A 14298-nucleotide genomic window follows, 5' to 3' on the forward strand; every position below is an offset into this window, starting at 1 on the left:
TATTGCCTTTTCTTTGCACAATGGCAAGCAAGCTGTGTTCCTTAGCAACTTGCTCCATGGTTATTCCATGGTACTTTGTAGATGGGGCTGAGACTGGTATTGGTGTGGTAGTTATTCACTTAAAAGTTACATAGACTTGCTACTATTCCATTCTATTCTTCTATTCCAACTGTTCCATTCTCTTTCATTTCATTAGATATACCCCACTTCTTAGTAGTGAGAAGTCCCAAAACTAATTCTAGGTATCAGATTTAGGCTACTGTCCTAAGAACGCTTTCCTGGGAGAAAGTACCATTGAATAAAGTGGGACTTACTTCTGCATATACCTGCTTGGGATTGTCTTAGTTTCCTGTATCTAAGAAAACATTGAAAATTGGTGGTAACTGTAATAGTTGCTTAATTTTTCAAATGTACAAGTGAACAATACCAGAGACAAATATACTGCTCTCCACTGCAGCTACTATTCCCACGCCAGATCCTGCTTCTAAAATTCAACCTGTCAATTTCAGTCTATAGCTTCTATATTTCTGTATCTCATTCAGAAGGCTAAAGTTTGATAGGAACATGGTGGTTCCTTTTTCAGACCCCATTCCCTTCCCCCAGTGGTGGTGACCCATTTGCCAGAAGCAAGACAGCCATATTATGGAATAGCTTCCATTATGGTGTTAGATGACAAACTCTTCTCTCTGACAGCAATGAGGATCCTGTGAATTTAGGGGAAAGTATTTGTGAGTTTCCTGCATTGTGCAGGGAGTTAGACTAGATGACCCTGGATATCCCTTCCAACTCTATGATTCTATACCTTTAAGTTACTCCATGTGTACAGTTGTTTTTCTTTTTTTAAAAGAGCATGAAGGGGTTTTGTTTCTCCAAACAAAAAGTTCTAAAGTTTAACACAAAAATATTATAGAATTGGCAACATTTGCATTATCTCAGCATAACTGTGGGGTACACGTATATCAGCAATAGACAATATACAGGTCAGAACTGACTGTGGTGCAAGCTGAGGCAACTTTTTGAGGATTCATACTAGAATCCTAAACTCTTGTATGACACATTTAATATCTCAAATACAAAAAGTAATATTAGAATATAGCAGAAATGTAGCTATATTAGCTGTAACCCTATAGCCTTGAATAATGCTTCTCTGTGACCATTTTTTGTAGGGTCTTATAATGTGCTTTGGTTTCAGAAAACAGCTTAACTTTAAACACACTCCAAATAAACAAACATACATTTAGTATTCCTTACACCAAAATGAACAGGAAGATGTGAACACTCTCCTTAAAATTCTGTCTGGGAAACTGCCTTCCCCTTCTGTGGCACTATTCTTGCCTTTTCACTCTTGTATGTGTATAATCAATATACAGTATAATGCTATATTTCAACAAGTGGCATCTCTCTCTCACACACACATATACATTTATGAAAAATAAGAATGGTTGAAGTGTTGACTTCCTGGACCATCACATGAAATGTAGTAAGTGGCTAACTGCTTATGATATCACAGAGCACTGGAGACATTTGGGACTGTTAATCACGAAAGTACAAATACAAAAAGGATAGAGGGTTTTTTGTCCCCCCCCCCCCTCAAAAAAGATATTATAGCATTGAAAAAGGTGTAGAAAAGGGCAATTAAATGATTAAGAGAATAAAACACCTTTGCTATGAAGAAAGATTAAAAAAAAATAGGGCTCTTTAGCTTGGAGAAATAATGATTGGGGGGTGACATGACAGAGGTTTACAAAATTATGCATGGGATAGAGAAGGTAAAGAAAAGTGTTTTTCTCCCTTTCTCACAATACAAGAACTTGTGGGCACTCTATGAAATTAATGAGCAGTAAGCTTAGAATGGATAAAACAAAGTACTTTTTCATCCAAAGAGTAATTAATATGTAGAATTCATTGCCGCAGGAAGCTGTGGTGGCTACAAACATAGACCGTTTCAAGTTATACAATATACCACAAGGTATATTATTATTATTACTATTAAATGTATATGCTGCCTCTTGCCACTAAGCAGTCTTGAGGAAGCTAACAGCAACTAGAATATTAATAAGATATCAATTAAAAACATAATACAAATAAAACTAAAAGGCAGTCCACATAAACAAACCTGACTAATAAAAAGCTAAATACAAGAGCTCTGCTTTGCAGGTCTTGTGTGACATATCTAAGTCCCACAGGGGCTGCATACCATTTATCAATAGGACAGTCACGACAAAGAAGGTATCCTGGTGGATACCAGACAAACATTCCAGGGGCCAGGTACCTCAGGCAGTTTGTGGGTTGAAGAACACACATTTCTGGGGGAAGAACATGTCGGAAAATGTGGTCCACCAGGTATGAAGGTCCCAGATCATTTAGGGCTTTAAAGGCAATCACCATTCACCCACCAGCTTGAATTTGATTCAGAACTCAATTGACAACTAGTGCAGCTGCTGCAAGACAGAATAGGTATGATCTCTCCAAGAAGAATATGTCAGCAGTTTTGCCACTGCATTCTGGACTGCCTGTAATTTCCAGAGCACCTTCAGGGGCAGCCCTACACAAAGCAAAGTAGTCTATGTGGGAGGTGACTGTGCCATGAATTATCATGGCTACGTCAGAATGGGATAGATATGGAGATAATTGGCAGGCTTTGCACAAATAGAAAAATACCATTGTTGCCAATGCTGATACCTGCTTGTCCAGGTACAAGAAGGGGTCAAGCCAGACCCCCAGTCTCTTTAACAGTCCACTAATGAAAGTTGGACAGAATAGTAAGACTCCAAATTCAACTCCCTTGCAAACAAACACTAAATTAGTAAGGAAGACATACCATAGCTTTAACTCAAACTAAGCCGCCCTGAGCCACCTAGTGGGAAGGGCGGGATAAATAAAATAAATAAATAAATAAATAAAATAAAAATAAGTGATTTATTGAAAAAGAATAAATGACTGCTAGGAAGCACAGGAAAAAATTAACAAAGGAATACCCAGGACTTACATAGAAATATGATTGAACTGGACCTACAGTTCTGTTTTTGGATTTTTGTTTAGAACTGAATAGGCGTTCAACAGAATATGCTCCTAAGAATGGTACTCTTACACGCACTTCCACCTCCTCAGCCCCACTGGAGCTAGAATAAAGCGCCCTCAGACAAGGGGCGTTCTTAGAGGTCTCTAAATCGGTCGCTTGTGTCAATTGGCACAGACTCTTCAGCAGTACAACAAAGGCTGGCGCCGATTGGACGAATGTTACATACCGTGATCTCCTAGAACGGCGGATCCATCCAGGGTTGGGTTAGCGAGTGGGAATAAACTCTAGCCGTGATTGGCTTTCGCCAGTAAAGCGCCGGGTCGCAATTGGCCACTGTTCCCGGGCGCGCACCGAGGCACCTGCTCTTTGACGACCTGCAGTTCGGAGCGAGTGAGCGCATGCGCAGCGGGTAGTTTAGGTGATGCGCTCTGGCAAGCAGCCGGGGTTTGGCTAAAGGGACGCTGACTGACTGCGATTCGGCAACGGTAAAATGTTGTGGCGTTCCGTGTGTGTAGGGTTTATGCATGGATTACCGAGGCGGGAAGTGACGGGCGGGAAGAGAGGGAGGTGTGGTTGGCTGAGACAGAGGTCGCCTAAGAAAAGAGGGGAGAGAGGGTTTGCCTTCCCTAACCCCCCCCGATCTCGCACGAGAGTAGCTTCCTTCGGCCTTTTTTCTAACCCCTCACATTCAGGCGTAGGCAGCCGTTACTCTGCCGTTAGGGTTCGAAGCTTCTGCGCGCGGAGGGTTCTTCCTTCGTTCACCGCCCCCCCCCCCGGCTTTTCGTGTCTTCTCCCCCGGCCACGCGCCGCCAGTAGCGGGAGGAGAAGCGTTCAGCGGCTGGGCCCGGTTGCCAGAGGGCGGTGCAGTCTCCTTTCACACACAGTAGCGCGGCCTCCGTGGGGAGCAGTCCCTCCCTCGTGTGTGGCGGGGAGGAGGCGCAGAGATCAACACCCAATTAGTCTCCCTGATCAGAGGACAGGGACGCCCGCCCGGGCGGCGGCTGAAGCGGCTTCAGAGCCAGACCGATCAGAGGACGGAGTAATTACCTGTTTGAAGCGGGTGCCGACCGAGTTGTGGCTAATTGTAGCTAATCGCCTCATTTCTGCCTGTTTGTTTGGCATCAAGCAACTGCGACACTGGACTAATCTTAAAAACAGGTGCTGGACTTCTCTTAACCTCTGAACACCCTCTCCCCATGCGCACACCACGTGTACAGTAAGGCTACTGTGTAGGTCAGACGACTGAATTCATTTCCAAGGGGCCCTGTATGGTAAATCGGAATCACGGCGTAGTCATCGAAGCTTTTATTAAAACTGCAGGATGAGTCCCCGCAAAAAAACACAAAACGGTGGTATTTAGTGTCGATTAGGACTGGCCCAAGGTGTATTAAGAGATTCAGTCAAAAATATGATGCGAAATATGAGCTGTTGGGAAGCTGTTAGGTATGTCTCATTGAAAGTGGGCGTCTTGCTTGTCTCTATGTTTGAGTAAGAGATTTTCCCAATGTGTTGTGCCCCAAATTTGTTGGTTTCCCTCCCACAGCTTTAATGACACTCAATTAACAGAGTTCTTACCTGATCTTACTGTAGTACTATCCTTAGTGTAGCCTGTCTTGGTGCATTTACAGTAGATGGTATACGTGGGCAGTATATGGCTGCTGGTGTGATGTCTGCTTGGGATTATACCTTTTATGGTCTTAATGTGTGTGAAAGTGCAATTGAACACTATACAGATGCTCCCCAAGACTGCTTATAAACATTACCCTTTTAATTAATTTCTCACCCAGGCATGTTGTTGCCAAAATAATCTTTTGATGCAGCAAATAATGAATTGATCTTTTGGCAGAGATTGTTTGCTTACTAATGTTTGAATAAACAAAACACTGCTTACAAATACTTTAGTTGTATTGAGCTCTTTGATCTTAGTTATGCATTGGCTATATAGAAAAAACTGTAATTACTGAAATCAATGGGCTTGGATGCAGACGACAGCATAGAATTGAACTGCAATAGGTGCTGCAGACGACAGCATAGAATTGAACTGCAATAGGTGCTGCTATTAAGGATGCCATCTTGTGTTTTTTGAAGGGGAACTGTCTGTCTCCCACTTGACCACAGACTAGCTGCCTCCTAGAAATCTACATCAAAATCTATGGACAATGGCTCTATGAATGCTGTGCTGCTTTGGAAGATACTTGGTGGGAGGCACTTCATAGCTCAAAAAGATGCTGAGTCCATTCCTCTCACTGCTGTCCAGATAAACTCTAAATTGTGTGTTTCTGCACATGACAAAAGTATTGTGCCCCTTCTGACTGCCAGCCGTTGATGTAAGGCTAAAATTTGTCTAGCGCCAAGTTTTACATGAAAAAAAATCACTCTGTGTATGTATAGTCTCTGTTTATCTCTAGCTAGATCCAAGCGGGCAGCTGTGTTGGTCTGAAGCAGTTGAACAAAGCAGGAGAAGTTGCACCTTTAAGACCAACTAATTTTTATTTAGAATGTAAGCTTCCGTGTGCTCTTAAGCACACTTCATCAGACGAGGAATCCAGCTACAGATGTCAGGGTTGTTGTGCTGCAAGTCAGTCATGCTAAATGCAAGGGATGATGCATGGACAGATCCCAGAGGTGTACATGAGCCAGGCTTGTACATCGTGTATTTGCCTTCTTTTGCTAAATTTAAATTTTAATGGGAATTTTTTCTGAACCAATTGTTTCTGGAAAGCTCACATTATTTATTTTTATTTGAATTTATTTTATTTATGGCCCACTCTTCCTGTAAAAAGGCTCAATTGGTTAAATCAGTTGGTTAAACAGGCTCAGGGTGGGTTAAATAATAAAATCAAACAGTCAAATGGTTAAAACCAGATTAAAATTATAGAAACGAAAAGTAACAGATTCAGCATCAACAGGCACAGCCTATCGGTCCAGATCCATCAGGTCCTACAGCACTAGAATGGAAGGGAGAGGCCAATAACAGGTGATGTCCGTTGCCTTAATTGAAGGCCTGGTGGAAGAGCTCTGTTTTACAGACCCTGTGGAATCGAATTAGGTCCTTCAGGGCATGGATCTCCGCCAGGCAGGGACTAGGGCTGAAAAGACATTACTGCCTGTCATATAATTTAACCATATAAAGTTAACCAAAATATTTTAAAATATATGCAAAAGCTCTACTCATTTTAGTCATCAGATTATAAATCAGATTAAGTAGTGGTTTGTAAAAAAAATCATTCAAGTTTTAGATTAATTTTGATAGGTTGTTTCAAGGATGCTTCTGATGTGAAGTCAAGCATGATCTAGTAACTTGCTGACAAAAATGATAGTGTCAAAATATTTCAGTGTTTTGATTTATGTCTGAAAATTGGCAGGTTATTTATGTTATTAATATTCTGAGATTTTTGGTTAATATTTGAATTTATTAAATGCTTTTTTGGTTTTTATGGTGTTTTGTAGTGTATTTGTATAGAAAAATAATTTCCCCCTCAACTTTTTTCTTTGTTTTCTGGTAAATTGTAGGTTTTATTTTTCCCTCTTTTGATCATCAAAGTGCACACATCTGCATGCATTCTCTCCATCTCAGTGATAGTGGAGTTTGTAGATAGTCACACAGGTAATAATGATGCTGTTTGTCTGGAATAATCTTATTTTATAGGTAACCACTATGCAATTCCAGTGGGATTGGCTGTGCTTCAGTGTCTTGCTGTTCAGTACAGTAAATGCAGAATATCAAGGGTCAGAAGTTGAGGTGGAAGATTTTGACAAGAATTCAGAAGATGCTAATGTTGATAAAGGTGGATCATCTCTGGAAGTGAGGACTATAACTTTTATATGCATCATTTGAAATATAGTGCAGAGATTTGACTATGAATGTATCTCACTAATTTTGTTTAATGATACTGTAAGATTCTCAAATATGCAAATTTATTCTCTGAGTTTGAGATATGTAAAGCTAATTTTTTTAAGCATTTGGCGTATGGAGAAGAAATGCCTGTGGATCTCACTTCTGTGAGAAATGTTTTTAAGTAACTGCTAAGTAGTTTTTGGTATAAGTCTTTTTCATTGTATGATCGGGATTTCTTCCAAAATTGATGAAACTATGGCACACTTTCATAAGCATGCCCACACTTGTTGAGAAGCCATATATATTCTACTAAATTATTTCTTTCACTACATAATAATTTACTTGCTGGAGTGAATTATTATAGTTTCTTGTACTTAGCATAATCCTTTTTGTTTAATGCAATGATGATATATACCAGTGTGTGTTACCTCTGCAAGGTCTGTACCATGTAAGCCAAAATGCCCTCAAAACGAGGTTGGGGAATAGTCAGGTGGGCAGCTGGCTCACTAGGGATCTTTTTACCTATGTATACAAGATTAACCGTCCAGAAAGGTAATGCGTAAATAATGGGGACTCTAATTTAGTAAAATCAATTAAAATTTATTGGGGAAAATATAGACTTCCATACAAGATAAATACTCATCAAAACACACATTCAGTCCTAGGAAATACAGATAGATAGATAGGGGAACAAATGGGTAGACAAACAGAGTGATATTTACCTATCGTAGTCTTCAAGGAAGTCTCCAATGGTGACAAGCGAGGAACTGAGAAAGGGACCCGAAACTGATCAGGAATCAGAGATGGATCTATGCAGCAGAAGTTGGGATACTGATAGAAGCACACCTGTGGGTAGCTAGTCCACAGATTATAAGGACTCTCTTGAGCCCTCGGGGGATGGGAGGTACAAGGGAGGAGAAAGGGAAGGCTCTGCAGTGACCATAAGGGCTGGACTACGGCAGTAGCCAATAGAAAGTTCATTGGTGGCACCTAATTGGGTGCCTGTTATTGACCAATGGACTTGCCTGGTTTCTGGATACCTGAGAGAACTTTCAGGTTGAAACAGACCAGGGGGTGGCTCCAAAGTGACAGTTGGAAAGAAGAATAGAAGTGACTACTGGGTGGGGAACACTTAAGATTAGGGAACTCATCTGAAAGGGTGACAATAGAGAGTCTAATTGTTGCCTTGGTAACACCCAGCATGTACAAAAGAACTTGACTCTGGCTGAAGATGGTCTTCCTCTTCTTCTGTTTTCTTCTGGGCACCAGTCTTTGTCTAGAGTTCTGTTAAACAAAGAAAGTGGCAGTTGGACTATCAACCACTCTTGGGGTGGGTAGGTTGCTTGTAGGCCAAAGGTGACATCTGGTGTGTATATGAGCCTTCAGTTGGGTTGAACTGGAGTCAGGCCTGGCAGGAAGATGGCTACGTATGGTGTTAGCCCTCTACGGTGGATTCCATGGTCAGCGCTTCATAACCGTTCGCCTGGATAGCTCCTGGTGGCACAGTCTCTTCCGCTCCATGGCTAGTACACGAAACGACAGGAAGATGTTTGTGCTGCTGGTAGGCACTCTTGTACCAGTCTAGAGTGCCTAGGTAGTTTATGGCTGCTTGTATAGCATGAGTCCCTTGTGTCCCTGGGTAGATCTACCCACACTCTCTGGCCAGACATGTGTAAGTTACTTCTCCAGGTGCCCTGGCAACCAAGCTGGTAACTACAATGTTCAAAAAGGGGGCTTTTTCCTCACAACCGTGCCTAACACCAAAAACTTCCCAGCTTTCTTCAGACTTGATTTTCACTTGCAGCTATACTTCTGGGTCTTTGCACACACAAAAAAGTGACCTGGTTTATTATACTTTTAAGACTCAGCAGCTTGTTCAAGAATAAGACTTATGAATCTAAAATCTCAGAGGGCCATTTGAAAAAGATCTAATGATGGAGTATGTTTCTTGCCATTATATAATCCCAAAAGAGTTGTTCAGTTTTCAGGCCTTCTTTTCAGAAGACTGATTTCAAAAGAGAGTGTAGTTCAGGTATTCCAGAAATTCAAAATTTAGTTTAGTTTAGTTTATTCAATTTATATCCCACCCTCCCTGCCAAAGCAGGCTCAGGGCAGCTTACATAGCTGTATGTAAGTTCAAATGGTTTCTTTTACTTTGTAGATTTTAAGTTTTTGGTTAATTGTAAAAGCCAGTGCTGCAATAAAGTAGTTAGTTTATAAAACACCATAATACTTCTTGCTCATAACACAGCTTAATGTTCTTTAGGAATTATTAGCATGCATTGTTGCAACTAGGTATGGGCATGGACCAGTCCACAGACCAAAATTCGTCATGGGCTGGGTTTTGGTCCATTTGCCTGGTCCATGCATTTGCTGTTTTGACAAACTTCCACAGACTGCCAGGTTTTTTTAGATGGTTTGTTTGGTCTGTTGAAGCAGTCCATGAGGAGTGAGCTCATTTAAATGCCTCCTAAGTCCACTTCTGGATCACATGGCATGACACCAGTGGGCCCAGGATGTTTAAATGTTTCCTGTGCTTGCTCAGTGGCATCATGCTGCAGTGGCAACGTGACCTGGAAGTGGTCTGAGTACACTTCTGGGACCCCATGGACCTAACAAACCACAAACTGGTTCATAAACTGGAAAAGTCTATGGAAATTTGTTGTTTGTGAAATTCACAAACCATGGACCTCAAATTTTTCTGTTCTGTGCCCATCCATAGTTGTAACCCTAATTTTTTGAAATATTTTATAAAGGAAGAAGAGCTATAATAACCAATGAGATAACACAGGTGCATCATTATTACTGTATTCCTAGCTGTTTACATGCTTTCCTGAGTAATGTGACAAATTTACTATAGTAGTATACAGCTCAGTTCTGTATTTTTTTGCAACTACAGAATATCTGTCAGAAATTAAAAGAAAACCAATAGAGAGATAAAGTTGGGTTGTGTGACTATAAGAAATAAAAGAAAGAGAGAGATCTCTAACTTTTTCTTTCACTCTGTTTTTCTAACTTGGTATTCATCAGTATTTGCTAGGTATGATACAAGTTGATGTTTGGGTTGAGTCTTGTTGTTTAGTTGTCCACCTTGTGGGCTACTAACTTTTGCCCTGGTGACAAGAGTAGAGGAATGTTTCACAGCTGGCATTATAGCATTGATAAGTACTCTTAAGTCTGGGAAAAACAAGTCAAGTTTAGTTGATACAGAGATGTGTGATTATTTTGGAGGGGGTGTTTTTGCTTTCAAGCATGTATCAGATATTGAGGCCCCAACTCACCTAAGAAGTGAAAATGAGATCCTTATAATGCCTCAGTAGGCAAACACTAAACTAGTAAGGAACAGATACCATCAGGGCTTCTTTTTTTTAAGGAGGAACGCATAGGAACAGAATCCCGGCTGTCTTGGTGTCAGGGTGTGTGGCCTAATATGCAAATGAGTCCCTGATGGGCTTTTTCTACATAGCTTTAACTCAAGCTAATTTAATGGTTCATTGAAAGAGAATAAATGACTGTTAGGAAGCACAGGAAGAAATTAACAAAGGAATACCCAGGACTTACATAGAAATATGAATTGAACCTACAGCTCTGTTTTTGGATTTATAAACATCCTTATACCCATTCTAATTTAAAGCTAATTTACTAAATTATTCTGGGCCTATAGAACATAGATGTCCATAGGTCCTATTTCCAGGTGGCTGCAGTGCATCTTCAATTTAAAGTATCTGAGCTTCTTGATTAGACCCATCTAACAGGCTTTTGTTCATATTCTTTGATTGAGAATAGACATATTAACACCATTTTAATTCACTGTAGCAACCTGTCTTTTCCTAAGCGGGACAAAAATGCATGGAGTGGGGCAATCTAGACCTAAGGGACGTAGCTCCTCCCTGGAGGCAGGGAGGGTCACAGGCAGAAAGTTGGTGACTTGCGGTGGGAGTTATATTTTCCTCATTCTGTGACCATTTGGATTTTTGGCATGGCATCAGGCTGCCTCACTTCTGGGATGATCTCTTCAATTTAAAAGTAACATAGGTGAGCTGGCTTTGGGGGTGAGCAGGGTAGTGATGTGCCCAACTCCTCTGCACTTTTTCTAAATAGGATGTTTTAAAAGGCAGGAATGGCAGCACAAGTAGGTCTTTCTGAGCATGTGTCACAGGAGGGGGTCAGCTCTCAGCCTCTAGGCCATCTTTCTTTCCCCTCTCCTACCATGGATCAGAGATGGCAGAAGCCTCTGGTCCATATCTCTCAGGGGTTAATTCTCATGGTAACCTGCTGGGCTGGATCAAGGGAGAGATGCAAAGGGAGATTAAAGTTTCCCTTTTGGAGGTTGTCTCCAGCTTTCCTGATTCTGCTAAGCCCTCAAACAGAGCTAGGTGTCACTCACCCTCCAGTTCTGAAAAAAGGGGGGAAAGCACAATCCCTTATTCTCTTCCTTGCTATAAGGACTAAAGGAGGTTCCAGACAAATACTCTTCTAGAAATCCAAGCCCCCTAGAGGGCCAGGAGCCTGATAATTCTGATTCCTCAGTCTCTTCTTCTACAAGGGAGAAGGAGAACTACCGGATAAGGAAAAGTCATTAGTAATCACCATGCAAATCCATCTCTTTCCACAGAAGGTCTTCCCTAAGCTTCTTCCTAAGGTCCTCTGCATTAAGGAGATCCCATATAGTAAGGAAGAAGTAAAAGAGCTGGACCTGTAGACCTTTAGGCTTGACTAGGGCTTTTCCCCAAGGGGAGGAAATCTCCCTCCCTTGGAATTCATTTTCCATCAATCTTTGACAAGGTGATCAGGTCTGAATGGGAAATTTAGATGATCCTCCTTGTAATTCTGAGCTATGTACTACATTTCATGTGCTATCTGATTATGTCTAACAGCATTTATGAAGTAATGGTTATGCTCTCTATCACCCTTATCTTTTAAGACCATCTAGCTATTAAACACATGTTACATGATTGTATTTACTTGTGCTATCATAGAATCTTAATTTTATGCTATTATTATAATACTTGTTTATACTGTACATTTAGAAACTCAGTAAAATTATTTTAATTTTTTTTTAAAAGTCTGAATGGGACTCTCCGGCAAGAACCAAAACCAACCATCTAATCATCTCTTACTTCTACTCATCAGTACAGGAGGCTACAGATTGCTTGAAACTTCCTGTAGTAGATGCTTCAGTTGCCAGCCTGCATTCTAACTCTATCATTCAGGCAGAGTCAGGTGGGAGACCCTAGGGAATCTCTTGAATCCTTCATGCTCCCATAGGTTTCCTTTTGGAAATCTAAATACAGTACTGAAAGCTCTCTCTCAGGCTACTTTTGAGCCTGTGACCAGCTGCCTGCTTAAGGAGCTTACTTTTAAGACCATTTTCCTGGTAGGTCTCACCTCTGCTAGGAGGGTTTCAGAGCTTCCATTTTCCATAATGACAAAATGGTTGTGTACTAACCCAGTCTTTATCCGTGAAGTCAATTCAACTTTCCATAGGTTGGAGGAACCAGTCCTCCCCTCATTCTGCCCTAAACATCCACAAGGAAAGAGAATGGCTTTGGTTCGATGTTCAGAGAATGCTGAGCTTCTACTTGGACTAAATCCTTTTGCAAGTCAGACTCTTGTTTGTTTCCTTCAGAAAGGACTCATTGAAGAAGGGTTTCTACCTCCACCCTTAACAGATGAGTCAGAGGGTGTATTTTTTGAGATATTTAAAGCCAGAGACCTAGATCCATTGGGTGTAATAGCTCACTCCCTAAAGGAAGAGACAGCTTCAGTGGCATACCAGGCTTTCCCTTCCTTGGAAGTGGTTTCTTGTGCAGTCACCTGAAAGTGAGTTTATTCTTTCACCAAGCACTTTTATATTGACAAGACAACCTCTGCTGATGCAGCCTTTAGAAGATGGGTTTTGCAGCATACCTTTTCAGGCTAAGATTTCATTTCTAGACCTCCCACCCTACCAGGGGCATACTGTTTTTCTGTGTCCCATAGGTCTAGGCTGCCCCACCCTGTTCCGCTAGAGAATGGAAGGTTTGGTTCACTTACTGTGAATCTCCCTTTTTGTTGGTCCTAGGGTGGGGCAGTTTCTTTCTACTGAGGGGCAGAGCTGGTCCTTCTGGAGTTGCCTGTGGCCTGGTTGAATGTGCTACTTGGACCCCAGGGGTCTGAACTCTGTTGGTGGAGCATCTGTATGTCTTCTGTTTGATCTTCAGCTCTTGGTTCTTCTATTAATTCTCTGTGGTGTGCTCCATTGATTTTTGACTTTTGGTTTGGGGTTTTTTCTTGTGTGTTCTGTTGTAATTCTTATGCATAAGAAGTGGACTGCTTCAGATCCAGATTGGGAGCTGGGGAGAGAAACTCTTCCCCTAAGGGATCAAAATTGCCAGTGACCCTTCCTACCTTCAGGAAGAAGCTACTTTGACTAGGTCTATACTGCCCCACCCAAGGACCACCAAGTAGGGAAATTAACAATAAGTGAAACAAACCTTCAATTCTCACAGCATCCTCAGTGAAATCAAAATCTTTCCCTTTGTCTTCTCAGATGCTGCTTGACTTTGGCCCATCAGGGTTGGCATCTTCATTTTTGGGCTTTCTTTCCTCCCAGGTTGCTTGTGTCAGCTTTCTCATGTCTTTTCTAATATTCAGCACCTCTGTTAAATCTGGGGATTGTCAATGTGTTTTGGAGTATCCTTCAGTTCACACACACACACATCATGGGCAGTTCTAGGGTCCTTCTCTGGATAGCTCTGCATAGTGTCAGCAGTTCAGGGACATGAGATAGGCTTCACAGACCCTGCTGTAAAGTTAAAAGCTTCCCCAAACCTGCTTTTAGTAGCAACTTATCTTCTGGGGTATTATTTCACCCAGCAAAAGCAAGCTTTTCTCCAACCTTCAAATTTCTACTGAAGTCCATCGCTTTTGCGTTCCAAGAAATACACTGGTATGTTACTTAGATGCTTTTAACATTTGACAAAGTTCTTGGTTATCTTAATTCCAAACTTGTTTGGTTATAACACCATTTTAGAATGAATTTTAAAATCCAAGAAATGAATCCTCTTTAATTCAATACAGTCGTATTTTTCCTCCCATAACTGTATTCTGTGAAAATAAACATTTGTTCAAGTTCTAGAAGAAGTCATGGTATATTAAAAGAGATTCACTTACAAGGTCCCTGACCATATATCTATATATGAGATTTTCATTCCAGGCAATATTTACATTAGTGGTTTTGTCTTGTCTTCTGGAAAGCAGAACATGCCTACTTCCAGAACATAATACCTTGGTAGGTCTCATTTCCCAAAGCAAAGCACACCAGAGGTATTTCTGATCCTGTCAGTTCATCGTGTCAACTGCTTGTTCCCTTAGAAGAGCTTTCACAAACTGATGTTTCCATTGACTACGATCTGTCTTAGTTCAAGATGGATTTTGTCTGAACCTCTGGATATTT

General features: G+C 41.2%; 1 protein-coding gene across 5 annotated transcripts in view; it reads left to right on the forward strand.

Moving 5' to 3' along the window:
* Positions 1-3333: 3333 nt before the first annotated feature.
* CLGN (calmegin) overlaps positions 3334-14298 on the forward strand; it is a 52268-nt gene continuing 41303 nt past the window's right edge. For 3 of the 5 annotated variants that reach the window (XM_060246728.1, XM_060246730.1, XM_060246732.1), the window contains exons 1-2: positions 3334-3507; positions 6672-6827. In XM_060246728.1, coding sequence (XP_060102711.1) covers positions 6681-6827 — 147 coding nt within the window. In that variant the 5' untranslated portion in view covers positions 3334-3507; positions 6672-6680. Of the gene's footprint in view, positions 3508-3985; positions 4181-6671; positions 6828-14298 lie in introns of those variants that run through there. The other 2 variants (XM_060246729.1, XM_060246731.1) reach the window with 1 other exon arrangement.

This window comes from Heteronotia binoei, chromosome 9 (assembly GCF_032191835.1).
Source record: "Heteronotia binoei isolate CCM8104 ecotype False Entrance Well chromosome 9, APGP_CSIRO_Hbin_v1, whole genome shotgun sequence".
NCBI classification, from domain to species: Eukaryota; Metazoa; Chordata; class Lepidosauria; order Squamata; family Gekkonidae; genus Heteronotia; species Heteronotia binoei.